At 41.9% G+C, this 23,332-nt stretch overlaps 1 protein-coding gene across 3 annotated transcripts in view; it reads right to left on the bottom strand.

The window, feature by feature from the left end:
• Window positions 1–23,332, bottom strand: part of rit1 (Ras-like without CAAX 1) — a 326,724-nt gene that overhangs the window by 221,687 nt on the left and 81,705 nt on the right. For 2 of the 3 annotated variants that reach the window (XM_072571911.1, XM_072571930.1), the window contains exon 2: window positions 8,842–8,898. The exons of the other annotated variant lie outside the window; for it this stretch is intronic. In XM_072571911.1, coding sequence (XP_072428012.1) covers window positions 8,842–8,898 — 57 coding nt within the window. The remainder of the gene's footprint in view (window positions 1–8,841; window positions 8,899–23,332) is intronic. 3 annotated transcript variants of the gene reach the window in all.

Here is a 23,332-nt window from a genome sequence, read left to right as displayed (position 1 = left end):
GAGCTTGCACAGTGCATTAATTTCATGTCTTTCAGAAGGTGGTACCCAAACAAAATGGGCAGCTTCCACTATTCCATTTTGAATCCTTGTAGCAAAAGGTACATAATGTACCATGCATAATGTACTCCAGCAGTCACAATGATGGCCTTTGGTCTTGTTAGGACAATGCTTGCAGTGAACAACATCCAATGTGCAGTAAAAACAAAATACTTTGTTTCCAGAATCCAATTCCATCACGTTGTACCTGTTCTACAGTGAAACCTGCTGGCAAAAGCTGAGAGCTCTTAACCAGATCTCACAAGGGGTACGTTGCAGTGAAACTTTTATAAGAAGTGAGTGGAGTGCTCCCAAGTGATGCATTTAGCAGAGGGACTGTTACAAGTGTAGCATTATTCAGATAAATCTCTGCTACACCTGCAGCAATAAATTGATAGATTTATTTTAATTGTCATGTCAGAAATCCCCTTTCTATGGCTCAGGTCATTTGGTTTAGGATAATTATATTTGGCTAAATTTGACTTAATTATTTAAAAACTAAGCAGTAATAAGAAAACTGTTAAAATACAAATAGACCAACAAGAGTGTTCCCCTTCACTGTTTGGAAAAAAAAAGAAAAAAAATATATAACCAAGAAAGCAGGTCGAGGCAGTGGGCCGTGGAGGGGGTCGTTAGGGCCGACTGCCTGCCCCCCTTCCGCGGTTACGTTAGGGCCCGGGTGTCCTTGGAGAAGGAGCCATGCGATCTCCACCAACACCCTGGAGTTGTTCAGGGAGAGATGGGCGCCACAGGGAGTGGAGTGCATTATTTCCCCCTCCAACTCTATTTTGATTTTATCCCTGCCCTCCCCTTCACTGTTTGAACACACCGCATTACCCTTTGATGTGAAGGGCAGTGCTTGTCACTGGCCACTCGGGTGTTTTCCTTTCTTCCTGGTGGTGGAAATTGAATAAAGATTTGTGCATCTTGTGTCTCTCACTGTGTCTCACACCTGCACACACACGCACCATGGGTACTGGGGAAAATAAGCACTACCGCAGTTAGGAGGTAGTGTGGGGATTTAAAAGAAATAAAAGAAGAAGAAAAAAGGAAAAACAAAGAATAGGAGTGTCAGACATATTCCAAAAAGAAAATCCAGGAGAGGGGTTGTTAGGGCCGACTGCCTGCCCCTCTTCCACGGTTATGTTAGAGCCCGGGTGTCCTTGGAGAAGGAGCACGCGGTGTCCACCAACACCCTGGAGTTGTTCAGGGAGAGGTGGGCGCCGCAGGGAGTGGAGTGAATTATTTCCCCCTCCAACTCTCTTTTGATGTGAAGGGCACTGCTTGTCACTGACCACTCAGGTGTTTCCATTCTTCCTGGTGGTGGAAATGGAATAAAGATTGCACACGCACAACATGGGTGCTGGGGGGAAATAAGGGCTACTGCAATTAGGCTGGGGATCTCGAAAAAATAAACACGGGACTGACTTCGAGTTGCTGGGCCATAGCCAGTGTACTGTGAGGAGGGAGAAGAAGAAGAGGAGAGTTCTCTGAGCTAAGAGACATTTGACTTCTGGTTTTCTTCTTTGTTGTTTTTGTGTGGTTGTTGGTTTTCTTTTTACACTGGGCTGCAAAAGGAAAGAAAAACAGCAACAAAAAACAAAACATATGTAACCAGGAGATGAGAATCTCCTCAGTTTGGGGACTGACTCCTAGATGGTTAGCCACAGCCAGTGTAAATAAAGGGTGACTTAGTGACAGGATACCTGCCGCTGAGCAGTTATTTCAGGGGCTGTAAAAGCAAGATGAGTAAATTCAATAAGGAATTAAGGAGACATTTCTTCACATAGATATGGGGTTCATTAAAAAGTAGTTGAGGACCAAACAAGGGAAGATAGATATGCACATGGGTGATAAAGGAAATGGGAGGATATGTGGTTGGAGTTAGATGATACAGAGTGAAAAGAAATTGGTGTGAATCACAAACACAAAAAAGAAAAAACATATAACCAGAAGATCAGAATCGCTTCAGTTTGGGGCTGACTTCTAGATGGTTGGCCATAGCCAATGTACTGTGCTCATGTAAATAAAGGATGGCTTAGTGACAGGATACCAGCCTCTGTGCAGTTATTTCAAAATCTGTGTTAATAACTTGAATGCAGGGATAGAATGCACAATAGTGAATTGTGTAGATGACATTAAAACAGGTGAGAAAGTAAGTTGCAATAAGTAAATAAGATGTTAAGAATGGATACAGATAGGTTAGATGAATGCACCAACATTTGGCTGGGAATGCATGAAATTATTCATTTTGTTTGGAAAAATAGAAAGGTAACTTATTATCTAAATGGATGGAAAATTCAGAGTGTTTTGTGCAGTGGGATTTGGGTGTCCTTGTGCATGAATTGCAGGTACAGCATGTAATAAGGAAGGCACATGGGATTTTGTCATTTATCACGAAAGAAATAGAGTATAAAAGTAGGGAAATGTTGATGCAACTGTACAAGGCATTAGTGAGATGACACTTGGAATGTTGTGTTGAATTCTGGTCCCCTTAGAAAGGAAAGGAAAGGAAAGTATTTGAGGCAGTTCAGAGAAAATTCACCAGATTCATACCAAAGAGATGCTTGTCTTATGAAGAGAGACTAAGCAGTTTCGGCCAATAATTTCAGGAGTTTAGAGGAATGAGAGGAGATCTAGTTGTGGCATATAAGACGCTAAAGTGGATTGACAAGATAGACATAGAGAGGATGTTTCCTATTGTGGGGCAATTTGAAATGTGAGGCAATAGTTTCATCATATGGGTAGCAAATTTAAAACAGAGATGAGGAGGAATTATTTCTTTAAGCGTCGTGAGTTTTTAGAGTTCATTACCCCAAATTGTGGAGGATGCTGTGACATGAAGTAGATAATAAGTCTAATTAGTAATGGGTTGAAGGGTTTTAGAGAGAAGGCAGAGAAGTGGAGTTGAAGCCAATGTGAAATCAGCCATTAGGAGAGGTTGAATTGCCTACTCTTGCTCCTGGTTCTTATGTCCTTATATGAAGTGGCTCTGGCCCAAGAGAGGGTTGAAGGACTATGGACATTGGAAACTCCATTTAAAGCTCTCCTACTTCTTATTATTTCTCCCCTCTCTGTCAGTATTTCACATGCTAACTCATTCCCAAAGTCTTGTCAGTCCTTCTACAGGTGGCGAACTCTATGGTTGTGATCGCTGTCATTCCAAACGTTAGCGAAGAACATCACAGCAGTCAGGCCAGGAATCTTTACCTATGCTTTCACTGTAGGGAGTGCAGCATATCAGCGTGACTGAAATGCAAAGTTCAAAAAGTTGTAATTCACCAAGACTACATATGTATTTGTTAAACAAATACATATGTTGTGGAGCTCCTTTTCCTTATAATGCCACGTACCATTTCCAACTCTTGTCCATTATTGTGTCCCAAGTGTCAGCTTGTTTTTTCACTTGTTCACTGAAGAATATTAACACATTGGGAAGGAATGCAATGCATGAAGAGTGACTGAAGATGTGTCGTAGCCAGCATCAAAGCCACACTCTGCAGCTTTGAAAAGAGTATCCCTTGATTCCTCCAAGCAAACATTAATTCTGCAACTTTAATTTATTGTTTGCTTTCCTTAATTCAAACTTGAGTCACAACTTTTTCATATATCTGGAAAAATAACACATTAAGTTTGGATATCTGCTGCAACAAAATCAAGTGTAATTTATTGAAAACGTTCCTGGTTGTTGTGGCAGTATTTGGACTGCCTTATTGTCAACAGAGGTAAAGTTCAAATAAATGGCAGTCTTGGCAAAAAAAATGCCTCCTGCTTTTATTGGCAGCTGATTTTGAGATCCTGTGTATGTTTCCAATAGCTGTGTATGTGTTGAATAGATACACTTGTGGAAGAATCAGCAGAAAAAAGTTAAGGTGATGTTCACACTTTGAGCCACTGGTAAATGTATTTGAAGGTAAGCCCATACCAACATTAATCTGTGGAAGTACTTTTTACCTGAAAGGTCAAGGAAGCTGATCTTCTGTTTATACACCATGTGACAGGGAGGGAGAGGGTTGTTTTCTGTGATCTCTATATCTCTCCTGCATATCTCACTCCCTGTGTCTGTACACTCGTTGGTCTCAGAGATCATGATAGTCTGCCTCTTTTGGTGCACTGTTAAACACGTCCCAACCACCTTGCTGTTTTGACCTTGTCAGGTTGAAAGTCTCCAAGTTGACAAAGGCTTTAAGCCCTCTCAGCCAAATATTGCCCAGAGTGTCTGAGAGACCAGTTAAAGGAAGTGAGTTCTTATTTAGATATTGATGAGTTTAAATAGCTGAACTGTGACTTTAATATCAATTTTTTAATCAGTTCCTAACCTTTGGAAATTGTATTTTGGACAAACTCAGTTTAGATCATATTTAAATAAAACTTCATGGACATTTTCTAATGCCTTTAATTACACTAATAACTTCAGCGTAACCTGTGAATTAATCCCCAGTGTGGGCAAATAGATCGCTTGCTGACATCCAAAACTGCCTCCAATCAGCTCAAAGCTCCATATGTTTGACAACTTTAAATTGTACCAACTTCATTTGTCCGATTATCAAATTGCTTATATTTTAAATTATACCACCATAAATTCCTCCAACCCCACCATGCATCTCAACAGGTATTTCTGACCTACAGTCTTCCTCCTTCTCTTCCTATTGTAGTTGTTTAATATTTATAAATTGTTTGAGTGAGTATCTCATTGAATTTAAAACCACAACAAGTTTATTTATAAACATATATTTATGTCTGTAACAAGTAATACATGTTAAGATGTTACCATGCACTAAACAGAGGCATTGACTAGTGGCTCTGAAGAATTCATTGTGAGGTCAATCTCTTTAGGGATGGTCCTCTTTTGTTGACTCATTGTCAACTAACACCATGCACCACAAAATGGCAGCAAAGAAGTAGGCAGTGTTCAGGCATCAATGCCCAGGCTTGAACTCTTCATCTGCATTTTTCTTTTCTTCCCTTCTACCCTTTCTTTTTGTCTCAACCTGACCTGATAAAGAGAGGCCTTCGGCCGAATTCGGCATGGATGGGCTCCAGAGCAGTGGCAGCGTCTTCAGAGGCAGCGTAGCTACAGAGACAGTCAGTCAGCTTGTGAAGCCTGAAGAAGGATTCTAGCTTCCAAATGGAGTAGACTCCTGATGGCGACACGGCATGGGCTGGTGTAGCCCGGAGTGGGATAGTCTCTCGGTGACACGGCATGGACTAGTGTAGCCCGGAGCGGGATATTCTCTCAGTGACACAGCAATGGCTGGTGTAGCCTGGAGCTGAATATTCTCTCTGTGACATGGTGAGCACTGGAAAGCCCAGAATGGGCCACATTTGGTGGCATGGCGTGGGCTGGTAAGCCCAGAGAAGGATACTCTCCCAGTGATATGGCGTGGGCTGGGAAGCCTGGAGTGGGACTCTGGTGGAGGCATGCTGTAGCAGTGGAGAAGGGAAAGTTGGACTCTCTTTATGCTGTCTTTTTTCTTACTTTATTCTAAGTTAATGTGAATGATGCTTTTGTACAAGCAGACTTTTCACTGTATTTTTAATTGAATGCACGTGACAATAAAGGATATTCAAACCATGAGTGATATCTTATGGGCATGAGCAACATCAGCTATTGTGAAATTTGTGGCAGGGCCAATTGAAAGGTCCAATGTATGCTATCTCAATATTGGGAGAAACTCATTGCATTTTTTTAATGCATTTGTCAAAGAATGGCACAAGTTTCTTTTTCCTTTTTTCTTTTTATTTTCTTTTTCATTTTTTTTGAGTTTATATTTTCCCAGCTCCCAGGTTGTGTGTGTGGAGGTGTGAGACACAGTGAAAGACACAAGGTGTACAAATCTTTATTTAATTTCCACCACCAGGACAAAAAGAAACACCCAAGCGGCCTTCTTAGAGGGCAATGCTGTGTGATCAAACAGTGAAGGAGAGGGCATGGATTAAATCAAAATAGAGTTGGAGTGAGAAATAATACACTCCACTCCCTGCGGCGCCCACCTCTCCCTGAATAGCTCAAGGGTGTTGGTGGACACCGCATGCTCCTTCTCCAGAGACACCCAGGCTCAGATGTAACCGTGGAAGAGGGGCAGGCAGTCGGCCCTAACGACTCCTCCACTGCCCGCTGCCTGGACCTGTTTATGGCCAGTTTGGCCAGGCCCAGGAGCAGACCCACGAGGAGGTCCTCTGACCTGCCCTCCCCCCTCTGTACCGGGTGCCCAAAGATCAGGAGCGTGGGACTGAAGTGCAACCAAAAACAGAGAAGGTCTTTAAGAAAATGAAAACAGGAATGCAAGTGCCCACACCCAATATATACATGGTCCATGGACTCCACAGCACCACAGGACAAGCAGTTGGGCTGGGAGTCCGTGAGCCACTGCAATCTGTGGTTGCAAGGCACCACCGCGTGCAGCACCCTCCACCCCAGATCCCTGAAAGGGGGAGCACTCCTGTGTAGAGAGCCCTCCACTAGGGATCCCCATCATTCTGTGGCAAATGGGCATGCCAAGGTGTGTCCCAACGGTGGATGAGGGAGAAGAGGTGGACGGTGTGCACTAGCAGTCGATACAGGCCGTTTTATGTCCCTAAAAGGGGTAAAACTAAAATTCCGGAGGCGGCTCAGGTTGTGGGGCACAGGTTCCCAGGGGAAGTATGGGACCTTGGGGCCAATATGAAATTCAGTCCGGGCTGGGGTGAGCACAGACAGGATTCCACCGCACACCTGAGCATCCTCCAACTGGTGCACTACGTTGGGTCTGAGCACCACTGCTTTAAGGTGTCAAATGGCGGTGGCCATGTACCGGATGTCTACTGCTGCCCTGCTAGGCACAAGTTTCTTTCTTTTTAGTGAACACGATGTCTGACAATCCTGTTTATTTTAAAATTTTTTTTTCATTAACCCCACACTACCGTCTAACTGCAGTAATGCTTATTTTTCCCACGCACCCATATTTGTGTGTGTACAGGTGTGCAAATCTTTATTCAATTTTCACTACCAGGAAGAAAAGAAACACGCAAGTGGCCAGTGACAAGCAATGACCTTTACATCAAAGGGCAATGCTATGTGAAGGGGAGGGCAGGGATTAAATCAAAATAAAACTGGAGGGGGAAATAATTCACCCCACTTCCTGCAGCACCCACCTCTCCCTGAACGACTCCAGGGTGTTGGTGGACACCGCGTGCTCCTTCTCCAAGGACACCCGGGCTCTAACGTAACTGCAGAAAAGGGGCAGGCAGTCGGCCCTAACGACCCCCTCCATGGCCCGCTATCTGGACCTTTTTATGGCCAGTTTGGCCAGACCCAGGAAAAGACCAACGAGGAGGTGTTCAGACCTGCCCTCCCCACTCCGTACCAGGTGCCCGAAGATCAGAAGCATGGGACTGAAGTGCAACCAAAAACAGAGAAGAAGGGTTTTTAGAAAATCAAAAAGGGAGTGCAAGTGCCCACACCCAATATATATGTAATTCACGGACTCCACAGCACCACAGAACAAGCATTTGGACTGGAAGTCTGTGAACCACCGCAATCTGCGGTTGCAGGGGACAGCTGCGTGCCCCATCCTCCACCCCAGATCCCCGAGAGAAAGGGCAAGGACTCCCACATTAAGAGCCCTCCACTGGGGATCCCCACCACCCGTTGACAAATGGACACGCCAAGGTGTGTCCGGACGGTGGATGAGGGAGAAGAGGTGGACGGTGTGCAACAGCAGCCGATACAGGGCCCACCGTGATACTTCCTTAAAGGTACAAAACTAAAATTCTGGAGGTGGCTCAGGTTGTGGGGCACAGGTCCCTGTGAGAAGTATGGGACCTTGGGGCCAATGTGAAATTCCGTCCGGGCAGGGGTGAGCGCAGACAGGATTCCACCGCACACCTGAGCATCCTCCAACTGGTGCACTACATCGGGTCTGACCACCGCTGCTTTAAGGCGTCAGATGGCAGTGGCCACGAACTGGACTTCTACTGCTACCCTGCTAGGCATGAGTTTCTAACTAGGCAGTGGCAAATTACCAATTAAGTGGGATTAAGACTTGTTAAACACAATATTAATGCTGCATCTCACCTTATTAATGGGCATATTCTTACCTTACTAAATGTACCAAGCTAGATATTGAGAATTCTCAACATGGAGGTCAGAGTAGGACCTGGTGACTTTAACTCTATCTGGTCATGATGAGCTTCATCAAATTCCTCTTGAGATAGGTGCAGCTAGCATTGCACACACTCTTCCCAAGTGATCTGGTTCTTCAGCGATACTAGAGGTCCTCCAAAATAGGAAGGAAAGTTTTTTTTGCACTTCTGTATTACTGCGAGTAAGAATGAGCAGATGTGTTCCTCCTGACTCTATAGAAATACTATAATGATACAGAGAAGGTATCTTCTGAATCACCTGCCTTCTCAGGCACATCTGCAGATTGACTTGGCATTGGAGCGGGACATGAAGACACAGATCACCCTGAATTTGCAGCAGCAGTTCTGTTTTCATGTAAGTATAATTCATTTGGATGGCTTTGAAGATAGAGGTGCCTACGTATAACTCAGAGTCGTGTCAGCTTTTATAGCTCACAATTCCACAAGCTGAGTTACTGTGGTCTTGTGTCATACAAACTCCTGAACATTCTCAGGACTTTTAATCAAAGAATCTAACTGTCAGTTATGGAAACTACAATCTGAGCCCATTAATTTTAAACTGCAGGACCTGAAAATAAACCAGAAAACCACCTGGGCTATACAGAACTGCAATCAAGATATGAATCATAAGCTTTGCTACTCAGTAAAAAAACATGTTAATAAAGCAGCTTAGTGGCTTACCTATTGTAGGATCATGGTAGTCAGGGAAACGATGGCTGATGAATTGCATTGTCATTGCTACAACAGGACAAAGGGACAATTTTAGTACCTCTTGATAGATTTTAATAAAATTGTGCCCGTTGAAATGAAAACATGACATTTGGCTTATCCCACAACATTAAGCTCTGCAAACAAAAAGTGAAGAACAGTCTATAGAAACCTTCCAGTTTAAAAGATAAACCTTCAGTACAGTGGGAAAGGACAAAACTGAAGGATTTCTTTTGCTGAGTAACATCTGCAGGTTGGCTGGGAATACAAGTATTGCACAGAACAGTTGGAGGTTATATTGAGTGTAACATAAGAACCTTAGATCTTCTTGGCTCCTACATTCTGAATAAATTAAATATACATAAGATATCACCTATAAAATCACACATACTGTTGCTCTACTTATTAAACATGTTGGCTAGATTTTCATGGAACATTGTCAATGTGCATGTTCAATGTTTTATGCATTTTTAATGGTTTTGGTCAACGGATATGAATCAATATTTTATCTCTATAAAAATTAATATTTCAAATTGAAAATGTGAGAATATTATCTGATTATGGATGCAGTTATATGTTTCAGCTCTTTAACAACTATTGTTTTGCTCAAAATGACAGCCATGATAAGATCATGTAAAATTGAGCAGTAGTTAACAAGCTTATTTCTCAGCCCTGCAGCTGTGAAGCTGAATCCCAGAGGAAACCAGATGCTCAATGTGATCAAGCAGATGTCTGAAAATATTTAAGAAAAAAATGAATAAAGTGTGGTTTGGAGAGCAAGAATAGAGCTGCGCATCAACTCCAAGCAATATAATTCACTCATCTATTCATGATCTTTGAAATAAAGGCTGGTTAATTAGGTTTTACTACAATTTTTAACATGTATTTCTGTTTTGCTTAGTGTTACTGGTCTGCTTATTCACACTTAGACAAAACTTGAATGCTTTCTGTTTTTTATGAAAGTAATGAGTATCCTAGCAATCCAAAAAATATTCATCCATTAATATGAATGTCCCCTTCCCTGTGTTCATGTGCGACACTGTTAATTGATGGTACAAGTGCAGTGATGGCTTACAATGCCATTTTTCAACAAGAGCATAAGGTAGAGATGACATCCATTTCAAGAAAAAACTAATGCTTCATCTATTAAAATGCTTCAATTCCCAACTCCTGTCTGCTTGTCTACAGTAGGGCATTACATTTCCAGACCATATGTCTGGCTGATTTCTATCGTCTCACAGTGAGATCAAGATGCTGCACAGATGAACAGCCAAAGGGGTGGAAATTAGGAAAACCTCAATTTGTAGATGCCAGATTTACATTTGAAACTATAATCACATTCTCAAAAATGTGATTATTCATCACACTACATTTTAATATTTTCCTGTTTTAAGCCTTGAAGCAATTAATCAAAATATTTACTTTGCACGTATAGAACATCTGTTTATACAGATTAAAACAACTTGATGTATCTGTTCAAGATCTGTCCAGTGAGATGAAGTTATCAGATGTCATACCATTTTGCTTGGACCACATGGTAAATAGACTTATTATTCTGCTTCACAGATTATACTATTCCATAAATATTTAAAATCTGTCTTTTTGCAAGTTATTCGTTACAAGGTATGGACGATTTTTATAATGTATCCAAGTGATACTTTTTGAAAACCATTTTACTATGTGTTTAATCATGCACAACAAACTATCTCGTTTTACACTCTGCTGAAAAATTGAGATGGAAGCACAAGCAATGTTATTGCTTTTGGAAAGAAATAACAATGTTAATCATCATTTTCTGTAGGCATCCGACAGGAATGCACAGAAAGCTGTCTTCATTCTTTACAACTACTTGCAATAATAATTCTTGAGAGGTGGGCAGTTAAATGCAATTACTGTAAACCTTATACTTGCATTTCTATAGAACATTGCTTAAAGGACTCTATCAGATGAATGGAATTTAAAAAAAATATATTTTAAATTCAGTTCTCAAACAACAGAACTGTCATTCTATGTTCTGAAATTGCTGCATAAAAATGGGATGCAGAGAGGATCAAAGAATTTTTTAACAGGTCGTGAGTTATGTGGCAGCATTTAGTTCCGATTCACCCATCAAAGCTATAATTTAAGGAGCTACTGGGGCTGAAATTCATCTTGAACAGCAACACAAAATGATCGATAGAAATTGGCAGCCCATTCTACATTCTGATTTTATATTTTTGTTGTAAAATGAGCTGTCAATTTGCTTCAGGTTATTTTCCCGGACTGCCCCTTTCAGTCCCAATTAAACATGCACGAAACCGATATAAATATTGCATGATCTTACATCTAAAAGTCAGCTTCGGGGAAGAAATAAGAATCAAAGTCTGCAATTAGCTATAAAAACTCACTAATCTATAAAAGTGAATTGGATTAATTTCAATCTTTCCCTGTCTTCAATGATACCGTGCTGATATTGTTTTAAACCTTTGCAAAGTGTTAAAAGGTAAGAGCTATGATACCTAACAAATCTATCAATTTTATGTTCAGGGTATTAGCAAGATTTCCAACAGATTAATTACAAATGATTCCCATTCCTTGAGTCCATACTGACTGCCCTTTTACAAGTTATGCATTTCCATGTATTCATTCACTAGACCAGTCAAAGTCACTTCAATGATACTCCCTTATTAAAACAGTCAAATATATCGGTCTAGCTTAAAAATATGGGGTAGACCATTTAGGACAGAGACGAGGACAAACTTCTTCACTCAGAGAGTGGTGGCTGTGTGGAATGCTCTGCCCCAAAGGCCCAGTCTCTGGTTTCTTTTAAGAAAGAGTTGGATAGAGCTCTCAAGGATAGTGGAATCAAGGGTTATGGAGATAAGGCAGGAACAGGATAGTGATTAAGGATGATCAGCTATGATCATATTGAATGGTGGTGCAGCTCAAAGGACAGAATGGCCTACTCCTGCATCAGTTGTCTATTGTCAATAGAATTTTGAGTAGGCCACTTTTAGACTCAACCAAAATTATAGCCTTTCAGTACTGCAATGTAAAATTTGTCCTGTGAGGTAGCACAAGTAGGGTGATAGCGAATCAGCAGCTTATTTGTAATGGACAGCTTCAGATTGCAACGGGATCTTGATCAGATGGGCCAATGGGCTGAGAAGTAGCAGATGGGGTTTAATTCAGATAAATGCAAGGTGCTGCATTTTGGGAAAGCAAATCTCAGCAGGGCTTATATACTTTATGGTAAGGTCCTAGGGAGTGTTGCTGAACAAAGAGACCTTGGAGTGCAGATTCATAGCTCCTTGAAAGTGGAGTTGCATGTAGATAGGATAGTGAAGAAGGCATTTGGTATGCTTTCCTTTATTGGTCAGAGTATTGAGTACAGGAGTTGGGAGGTCACGTTGCAGCTGTACAGGACATTGGTTAGGCCACTGTTGGAATATTGCATGCAATTCTGGTCTCCTTCCTATTGGAAAAATGTTGTGAAACTTGAAAGGGTTCAGAAAAGATCTACATGGGCGTTGCCAGGGTTAGAGGATTTGAGCTATAGGGAAAGGTTGAATAGACTGGGGCTGCTTTCACTGGAGCGTCAGAGGTTAAGGGGTGACCTTATATAGGTTTATAAAATCATTAGGGCATGGATAGGATAAATAGACAAAGTCTTTTCCCTGGGCTGGGGGAGTCCAGAACTAGGGGGCATAGGTTTAGGGTGAGAGGGGAAAGATATAAAAGAGACCTAAGGGGCAACTTTTTCACGCAGAGGGTGGTATGTGTATGCAATGAGCTGCCAGAGGAACTGGTAGAGGCTAATGCAATTGTTACATTTAAAAGGCATCTGGATGGGTATATGAATAGGAAGGGTTTGGGCCTGGTGCTGGCTGGTGGGATTAGATTGGGTTACGACTTCAGTCAGCATAGGCGAGTTGGACTGAAGGGTCTGTTTCTGTGCTGTACATCTCTATGACTCTATTCCATGTGATTTGAAAGAAAGTAAAGTACTCATGTGTATAGAGTTTTTCACAACGGCAGTATACCTTAAAGCATTGACAGTCAATTAAGTACTTTGAAGCATAGGCACTTTTGCAATATCAGAAATTGACTTTTATTAGAAAGGGAACCAGGTTGTAAAACTGACCATTCATCTGATAAGTTCTTATTATGTTCTAACACCCACTTAATATCAATGCAATCTCTCCCTGCCTACTCTCCATGCTCCCTGGATTATTTGCAATAATTCCAGCAGATTACATTTGAAATAATTTCAGCAGACTACACAGGGGGACATCCGAAGAAGTTGTGGAGCATGGTTCTACCGTAGAGTTCCATGCAAGATTGTGCTTTCGCAAGGCAGATGGCATTGCTGTCTGAGCAATTTTTAAAAATAAATTGCTTTTAAAAATGTGTAAATGCATTGACCATAAGAACATAGGAACAGAACCACAGCAGATCATATGGCATACCCAGCCTGCTCCACCAGCAGGAATAGCTGTAAGAATAATCTACCTGATTTTGGGGTTAACACCACCTTCCTGCCTGTCCCCAATAACCTTTGACCAACCTGTTAGTCAAAAATCTGTCTAATGCAACTGCACAAAGCACTCGTGAAACCACACCGCCATACTGTGACTACTCTTGGTCACCTTATTTAAGAACAATTATTATTTCATTGGACGCAGTTCAGAGAAGGTTCATGAGGATGATGCCAGGTATGGTGAAATTGTTCGATTAACAAATATTAAACAGGTTGGGTCTCTACTCTATGGAGTTTTGAAGAAAGAGAAGTGATCTTATTCTTAAGGGGTTTGATAGGGTCAATGCAGAGAGGATGTTTCCTCTCATGGGAGAGTCTAGGACAATAGGGCATTGTCGTAAAATAAAGGGGCACAATCTAAGATTGAGATGAGGAGTAATTTCTTCAGTCAGAGAGTTGTGAGCCTTTGGAACTCCTTGGTAGAGAAAGCAATGGAGTGGCGTCCTTGTGGATATTTAAGGTTGAGATTGATGGATTCTCCATTGGTAGGGGAATAGAGGATTATGGGGAAAGGGCAGAAATGTGGACATGAGGAATGTGAGATCAGCCATGATTCTGTTGAATGATGATGTAGGCTCAAGGGCCTATGCTTGTTCCTATTTCTTGTGGTCTGATGGTCTTCTGAGACAAGAAATTCCTCCTTATTTTCTATTTCTCAGACACCTAAGTTTGTAACTGTAGTCCTTGTTCTAGATGTCTCATTTATCCATTGATTGCAAAGTTGTTCTACCCCTTTAACCCCTTATTTATTTGTACATAAGGGTATGAGCTTCATGAGGTCAGCATTTATCGACCATCCCTAGTTACCCATAGAGGAGTTAAGAGTTAACCACATTGCTGTGGGTTTGCCAGACAAGAGAAGGATGGTAGATTTCCTCCTATATAGGGTATTAGTGAACCAGATTTTTTATGATCGACATTGCTTACATGGTTTTCATCAGGCTCGTTTTTAATTTCAGATTATTAAAAATTGAACTTGCATTTCACCATCTGTCACAGTGGGATTCAAACGCATTTCACCAATTTGCCTAAGGTTCTAGCTGAGTAGTCCAGTAAATTACCACTAAGCCACCACCTCCCAATAATACTGAATTGATTTGTTTTATCATTGACACAGGTTTAGTGAAAAGTTTACATTACATTTTTTTTACATTAGATTCCCTACAGTGTGGAAACAGGCCCTTCGGCCCAACCAGTCCATACCGACCGTCTGAAAAGTAACCCATTCCCTTCTGACTAATGCACATAACACTACAGGCAATTTAGCATGCCCGATTCACCTAATATGCACATCTTTGGACTGCAGCAGGAAACCAGAGCACCCAGAGGAAACCCATAGAGACACGGGTAGAATGTGCAAACTCCACACAGACAGTCACCCAAGGTTGGAATCGAACCTGGGACCCTGGTACTGTGAGGTAGCAGTGCTAACCACTGAGCGACCATGCAGTACAGGCAGATCATACCAAACAGATTGCATTATGATAATAGAACAGAGTGAAAAGTTCAATGCTACCGCTGAAGAGAAGGTGCCCAGAGAGCAAGATCAACATTAAATTTAAAATTTGAGAGGTTCGTTCAGAAGTCTGATAACAGCAGGGAAGAAGCTGTTCTTGAATCTATTCATACATGTACACAAACTTTGATATCTTCTACCCGATGGAAGAGGATGAAAGAGAGTATTAACAGGGTGGGAGGGGTCTTTGATGATGTTGGTCACTTTCCTGAGGCAGTGGGAACTATAGCCAGAGTCAATGGATTGAAGGCTGGTTTGAGTAATGGACTGGGCTGTGTTCATGACTCTCTGCAGTTTCTTACGGTCGTGGGAAGAGCATTTACCAATCGCGCTGTGATGCATCCAGATACCATGCTTTCTACAGTGCATCGATAAAAATTGGCAAGAGTCCTTGAGGACATGCCAAGTTTCTTTAGCCTCTTGAGGAAATAGAGATCATGTTGTGCTTTCTTGACTGTTGCATTGACATGGGTGGACCAGGACTGATTGCTGGTGATCATCATTCCCAGGAACTTGATGCTCTGGACCATCTCTACCTCAGCACCATTGATGCAAAGGGATGTGCCCTCAACTCTGCTTCCTAAAGTCACTGCCCAGCTCTTTCATTTTACTGACGTTGATGGAGAGATTGTTTTCTTTACACCATGCTGCAAAGTACTCAATCTCTTTCCTGTATTCTGTCTCATTATTGTTTGAGTTCCAACCTACAATGGTTGGTTGATGTTAGGCCTTGTAGGTGTGTCTCAACTCATGGCAAATGACTCTAATGTAACGATCACAAGATGTAGTCAATAACCACCTAAGATGCTTAGACAGTACCTTCCAAACCCATGACCATTATCATCGAGAAAGATAAGGACAACAAATACATGGGAACACCATCACCTGCAAGTTCTTCTCCAAGCCACTTACCATCCTGAATTGGAAATATATTGCTACTCACTTAATGTTGCTTGTTCAAAATTCTGGAATTCTCTCACTAGAGGCATATTGAGTCAACCTCTAGCAGATGGACTGCAGCCGTTCAAGAAAGCAGGTCACCACCACTGTATCAAGGACAACCAGAGATAGCAATAAATCCCAGCCAGTCAATAACACCCACATCTGATGCGTGTATAAAGAAATGGTCCAATGCCTAAATCTGAAGAAGCAATCAGAAAAATCTCAAAAGAGTTGCAGCATGTGCAGGAACAAAGCTGAAGAGGCACAGCAAATCTGAAATTATCATTGTGGTGCACAGAGGAGCACTGCTATCCCTATGCCTCAGGAAAGCGACCAACATGGTCCTCATTCTGTTATTTTTTGTCCTTGTCCCATCAACAGCTGAAGTATGACCTGGTATCAGCCAGTCGTGCTCCAGCAATCTGGACTGGGAACACCTGCATGGTGCCCCACAGGACTCTTACCCAAGGCTGTGCTTATTTCTTTTCCACAAGTACAATTGATCAACGGTGCGTTTTCTGGTCGGTCAGTCAAAAGTCTAAAATGATCTTTGTTATAAACTAGAATCCATTATGCGTGTGTTGTTAAAGTGTCCATAATGGGAAATCCATTGGATAATGTATTCTCTTCATTAATAAGCCTCTTTTGAACCAGTATATAATCTGTCTCACATCATTATGAATCAAAAATTATAGCAGTTACAAGGACACTTACAATGCTGCATTGTGTTAGGCTTAAACCTGCCCCTATGGTCTATCTTCAAAGAAAAGAAAGTGTTCCGGTCCATTTTGTCACAAAGCTGTCTAGATCTTTATAAAAAGCCAATTTGGGGTTGTCTTTTTTAGATTAGATTCCCTGCAGTAAGGAAACAGGCCCTTTGACCCAACAAGTCCGCACCAACCCTCCAAAGAGTAACCCACCCAGACCCATTCCCGTACCCTACATTTACCATAAGACCATAAGACCATAAGACATAGGAGTGGAAGTAAGGCCATTCGGCCCATCGAGTCCACTCCGCCATTCAATCATGGCTGATGCGCATTTCAGCTCCACTTGCCAGCGTTCTCCCCGTAGCCCTTAATTCCTCTAGACAACAAGAACCTATCAATCTCGGCCTTGAAGACATTTAGCGTCCCGGCTTCCACTGCACTCCGTGGCAATGAATTCCACAGGCCCACCACTCTCTGGCTGAAGAAATGTCTCCGCATTTCCGTTCTGAAATGACCCCCTCTAATTCTAAGGCTGTGTCCACGGGTCCTAGTCTCCTCGCCTAACAGAAACAATTTTCTAGCATCCACCTTTTCAAAGCCATGTATTATTTTGTACGTCTCTATTAGATCTCCCCTTAATCTTCTAAACTCCAACGAATACAATCCCAGTATCCTCAGCCGTTCCTCATATGCTAGACCTGTCATTCCAGGGATCATCCGTGTGAATCTCCGCTGGACACGTTCCAGTGCCAGTATGTCCTTCCTGAGGTGTGGGGACCAAAACTGGACACAGTACTCCAAATGGGGCCTAACCAGAGCTTTATAAAGTCTTAGTAGTACATCTCTGCTTTTATATTCCAACCCTCTTGAGATAAGAGACAACATTGCATTCGCTTTCTTAATCACAGACTCAACCTGCATGTTTACCTTTAGAGAATCCTCGACTAGCACTCCCAGATCCCTTTGTGCTTTGGCTTTATTAAGTTTCTCACCATTTAGAAAGTAGTCCATTCCTATATTCTTTATTCTTGACTAATGCACCTAACTCTATGGGCAATTTAATATGGTCAATTCATCTGACCTGCACATTTTTGGATTGCAGGAGGAAATCCAAACAGACATGGGGAGAATGTGCAAACTCCACACAGACAGTCACTTAACTTGGGAATTGAACCCAGGTCCCTGGTGCTGTGGGGCAGCAGTGCTAACTACTAAGTTACCATGCTGTCCCACTATGCTGTGCTAAATATATTTCAAACCTGAAGAATGTCTTTTAAATTTTAATGAAATTACCAACAATTTCACACTATTTCCTTAGACAGAGCAAATTGTCTGAAGTGTTCTTATTTTTTTTCCTTTAAACTTTGATGCTTTATATAGCCAAATTGTTCACTAATCACATAATCTCTAGTTTATCATTTGCTGTTCCTGGAAATCTAAAATCTGACTGAAACAACCTTTCTTCATTTTTTTTTGGATTAGGACAAATCGAAGTTCTATTGTTGCTGTTGGATTTCAAAATCACATCATCAATGTAAAATGAGTAGGGAGCCAATAACTCATCCTTATCCAATGAGGCAGTACAGAACTGACTGACTCCTCCATCTTTTGCTCCAATTTAATGATTGTCTGTGACAAATGTCTTTACCGTTGCTGGGCTGCCTTATGTATTTTGACAAAGTTATGAATGGCCAAGACTGTGGAATCCACTTCTGCCTGGAGCTGTGAAAGTACTTGATTTCTGGCAATCTGATGAGAGCCAGCCACCCAGGCTGACTCTTCCTCAACCCGTTGTGGAGAATGCCAGTGATATGCTCACCAGGTCACTTACAATGTCTAATCTCGAGGCTTCTGAGGCTTGAGTTGCTTCTTCCTCAGAGGATACTTTTTTCACTCATGGAATGTAGTGCCTCTGGCTGGGCCATCCCTAGTTGCCCTGAGGAGGTGGTGGTGAACTGGCTTCTTGAACTGCGGTAGTCCATTAAGTGTAGGAACACCCACTGTACCATTAGGGAGGTAGTTATTCCTTTTGTTACCTTTTACATAAACAAGTCAAACACATTGATCTCTCTTGCTCTTTTATTTGTTTGATTCAGATATAATTTGATACTGACATTGTATTAAATCCTCAGATATTTCGCAGTTCTGTTTTTCTGGAAATTACCCTAATATTATTGTGCCTTTTTATTTCATTATTTTAATTTCAATATTTTTTTCTACTGCATTTTTCACTTGGTCTTAATCATTACAGGACCTTAGATACTTATTTTGTATGTCCATTGGCACAATTTCTGAATTCAGGAATAGGAATAAAATAAATGCTTCAATAAAAAAATGCAATCTGATGTCAAACCTAGAAAGATGGGGGCCAATGTCCTTCTCACTACTGTTTCATCATAAGTGGGATTAGCAGAATGATTTTCTTTCACTGACATGCTACTTGTGTTTTGCCAATCACATTCTCTGGTTGGACCTTTGCCTTGGCAATAATACATGCCAAATTAAAAATAAGGGTTTTAATGAGTAAACATAAATTAGGGTTACATGATATTGTGAGGATTTTCCATTATTTTCTCCTATGTCCATATTGCTACCTTTCCTCCTCAACCCAACCATAAGTTATAAGAAGCAGGGATCAGAAGTAAACTTGTCTCAATTGTTTCGAAAGAAATCCTTAATTGTTGTCAGTTAAACTGTTGGGAAGTTCTGTGCTACATTGTGCTTTAGTTTCTTTGAGGTTTTTGGCTATCTTCAAAACAGCATCGAAGGAGTGTTCCACATGCTAGTAGTTTGATTACATTTAACACTTCAAAGAAGGAGAAAAATCAGTCTCATGACATACTTTCCCACAAAGGTCATACTTTTGAAAGTACAAAGAACATTTAAAATAAATATGACAGATAGCTGTCATGCTTGACCTACACTTTTACTCACTTTATACCTGTCATAAACTTGTCTCCAGAGACCCTGATTTTCAACCAAGGAAGAGGTCAACTAAATTATGGATTTGACGCTCCACAATTCAATGGAAAGATAAAACAAAGTGAGGAAACCAAAGCTTTAAATGTAACAGCTGATGTTCTATCATATTATTAATACTGAATTGAAGGGACAATGCCTCCCTTATTTTTTTAAAGGTTATGAAAGAAGAAAAGAATAAAGGGAAGTACAGCAAAGGAACAGGCCCTTCGGTCCTCCAAGCCTATGCTGATCATCATGCCTAACGAAACTAAAAAACAAACTTTCTGCCCTTATTTGGTCCATATCTCTCTATTCCCTCCTTATTCATGTAACCATCCAGATGTCTCTTAAGTATTACCAAAGTGCTTGCTTCCATCATCTCTTCTGGCAGTGTGTTCCAGGCTCCTACAGCAAAGGAACAGGCTCTTCGGTCCTCCAAGACTGGTGCTGGGTTTAGGTCGAGAGTGTGATGCTGATGAAGGATTTTTGCCTGAAATGTCAGTTTTCCTGCTCCTCAGATGCTACCTGACCTGCTGTGCTTTTCCAGCACTACACTTTCAACTCTAATCTTCAGCCCTCACTTTCGCCCGGTGGTGGATTTAATCTGAGAGTCATTGCACCCACAGGTAAGGGACAAGATTGAGAAGTCAGAACCTTCATGGTAACTGCAGCCAGTGCAAGAACTGAGCCCATGATTTTGGTGGTACTCTGCAGCACCAACTAGCTGCCCAGCCATCTGAGCCAACTGATCCTCCCTCTCAGCCCCAGCTTGATCCATGCCTAAGTGCACACCACAATATCCCATTTACTTTTTGAAAGGCACATAATAGAAGTTTTGTTACAGAAAGAGACTGTGCTGTTAACCCTTCATTAAACAGATCACAGCAGTTAAAGTAAAGCTCAGGCTTTGATAACATCATTGTGACCTAACAAAGTAGGACCCCCAGTGACTTCTAATTGGTGTACACATCACCTGTTCAGCAGCACAGATTAAAAGAAGAAAAGCATAAAGGGAAGTACAGCAAAGGAACAGGCCCTTCGGTCCTCCAAGCCTATGCTGATCATCATGCCTAACGAAACTAAAAAACAAGCCTTCTGCCCTTATTTGGTCCATATCTCTCTATTCCCTCCTTATTCATGTAACCATCCAGATGTCTCTTAAGTATCACCAAAGTGCTTGCTTCCATCATCTCTTCTGGCAGTGTGTTCCAGGCTCCTACAGCAAAGGAACAGGCCCTTCGGTCCTCCAAGACTGGTGCTGGGTTTAGGTCGAGAGTGTGATGCTGATGAAGGATTTTTGCCTGAAATGTCAGTTTTCCTGCTCCTCAGCTTTTTGGCTGCTTTCCAGTAGATCAGTACACTAGCAGATTTGAACTGTCCAACCACAAGATGAGCACTGTTAAATTTGTTCAGCAGCAGACAAATTGTACACCTACAAACTGACCAAACTCATAGCATGACAAATTGCCCAATCTGCCATCAATCTGAGGTGTGGAGGACAGAATGTCAGGAGGATCACCAGGCACACTGCAAATGAGTTGCTAACCTGGTGAAGCTACAAGACAGGATTATTGAGTGTCAAACAGCAAAAGCAGTGAGTGATAGATCGTGGTAAGCAGTTCAACAATGATAGATCAGATCAAACTGCATTTAATCATGAATGCAGAGGTGGACAATTAAACCATCCATTGGAGCAGGAGGTCCCAAAAGCATTCTTGTCTTCCAAATAGGAAAGTTCAGCACAACAGTGCATTTCTGGAGCACTGTTGCCATTTTCAGCAGTGGTAGGACCTGAACAAGACAGATGGGTTACATGTGAACCAGAATGGGAGCAGCTTCCTTGCCAGATTTGTTAGTATTGTTGGGGACAGTATAAACTTACTTAGCAGTGTGGGGGCGAGATCCAGACAGAAGGTTCAACAGAGGAAGATAAATGACCAAAAATAGAAGAGACAACTTGGGAGTCAGAAGCTATAAAAATTATAGACCAGTTAGGACACAAAGAAATTTTGGTTGGATGATATGTATTTTATGTCTGATGAACAAGGTAGATGAGTTGAGGGCTACAGTTAAACCTTGGGTTTATGGTGTAATGCGAGCAGTGGAAGAGCATTTTGCAGACAGCAATCATAAATCTGTTAGATTCAAGATTGTTATGGTAAAGGAAAGGGTGGATGCTAGGAAATTGTTTCCGTTAGGTGAGGAGATCAGGACCCGTGGACACAGCCTTAGAATTAGAGGGGGTAAATTCAGAACAGAAATGCGGAGACATTTCTTCAGCCAGAGAGTGGTGGGCCTGTGGAATTCATTGCGGCAGAGTGCAGTGGAGGCCGGGACGCTAAATGTCTTCAAGGCAGAGATTGATAGATTCTTGTTGTCTCGGGGAATTAAGGGCTACGGGGAGAATGCGGGTAAGTGGAGTTGAAGTGCCCATCAGCCATGATTGAATGGCGGAGTGGATTCGATGGATTCAATGATCCGTGTGAATCTCCGCTGGACACGTTCCAGTGCCAGTATGTCCTTCCTGAGGTGTGGGGACCAAAACTGGACACAGTACTCCAAATGGGGCCTAACCAGAGCTTTATAAAGTCTCAGTAGCACAACGGTGCTTTTATATTCCAACCCTCTTGAGATAAGTGACAACATTGCATTCGCTTTCTTAATCACAGACTCAACCTGCATGTTGACCTTTAGAGAATCCTCGACTAGCACTCCCAGATCCCTTTGTACTTTGGTTTTACGAATTTTCTCACCGTTTAGAAAGTAGTCTGTGTTTTTATTCTTTTTGCCAAAGTGCAAGAGCTCGCATTTGTTCACGTTGAATTCCATCAGCCATTTCCCGGACCACTCTCCCAAACTGTCTAGATCCTTCTGCAGCCTCCCCACTTCCTCAGTACTACCTGCCTGTCCACCTAACTTCGTATTATCTGCAAACTTTGCTAGAATTTCCCCAGTCCCTTCATCCAGATCATTAATATATAATGCGAACAGTTGTGGCCCCAACACTGAACCCTGCAGGACACCGCTCGTCACCGGCTGCCATTCTGAAAAAGAACCTTTTATCCCAACTCTCTGTCTTCTGTCAGACAGCCAATCCTCAATCCATCCCAGTAGCTCACCTCGAACACCATGGGCCCTCACCTTGCTCAGCAGCCTCCCGTGTGGCACCTTGTCAAAGGCCTTTTGGAAGTCTAGATAGACCACATCCACTGGGTTTCCCTGGTCTAACCTACTTGTCACCTCTTCAAAGAATACCAACAGGTTTGTCAGGCATGACCTCCCCTTACTAAATCCATGTTGACTTGTTCTAATCAGACTCTGCTCTTCTAAGAATTTAGAAACCTCATCCTTAATGATGGATTCTAGAATTTTACCAGCAACCGAGGTTAGGCTAATTGGCCTATAATTTTCCATCTTTTGTCTTGATCCTTTCTTGAACAATGGGGTTACAACAGCGATCTTCTGATCATCTGGGACTTTCCCTGACTCCAGTGACTCTTGAAAGATCTCAACCAATGCCTCCGCTATTTCCTCAGCCACCTCTCTCAGAACTCTAGGATGTATCCCATCGGGGCCAGGAGATTTATCAATTTTAAGACTTTTTAGCTTTTCTGGCACTATCTCTTTTGTAATGACAACCATACTCAACTCAGCCCCCTGACTCCCTTTAATTGTTGGGATATTACTCATGTCTTCCATTGTGAAAACTGACGCAAAGTACTTGTTAAGTTCTCCTGCTATTTCCTTATCTCCCATCACTAGGCTTCAAGCATCAGTTTGAAGTGGCCCAATGTCTACTTTTGTCTGTCGTTTGTT

This window comes from Chiloscyllium punctatum, chromosome 1 (genome assembly GCF_047496795.1).
Source record: "Chiloscyllium punctatum isolate Juve2018m chromosome 1, sChiPun1.3, whole genome shotgun sequence".
Taxonomy (NCBI): domain Eukaryota; kingdom Metazoa; phylum Chordata; class Chondrichthyes; order Orectolobiformes; family Hemiscylliidae; genus Chiloscyllium; species Chiloscyllium punctatum.
Note: the sequence above shows the minus strand (reverse complement) of the source record. Positions and strands in the feature narration are given on the sequence as shown.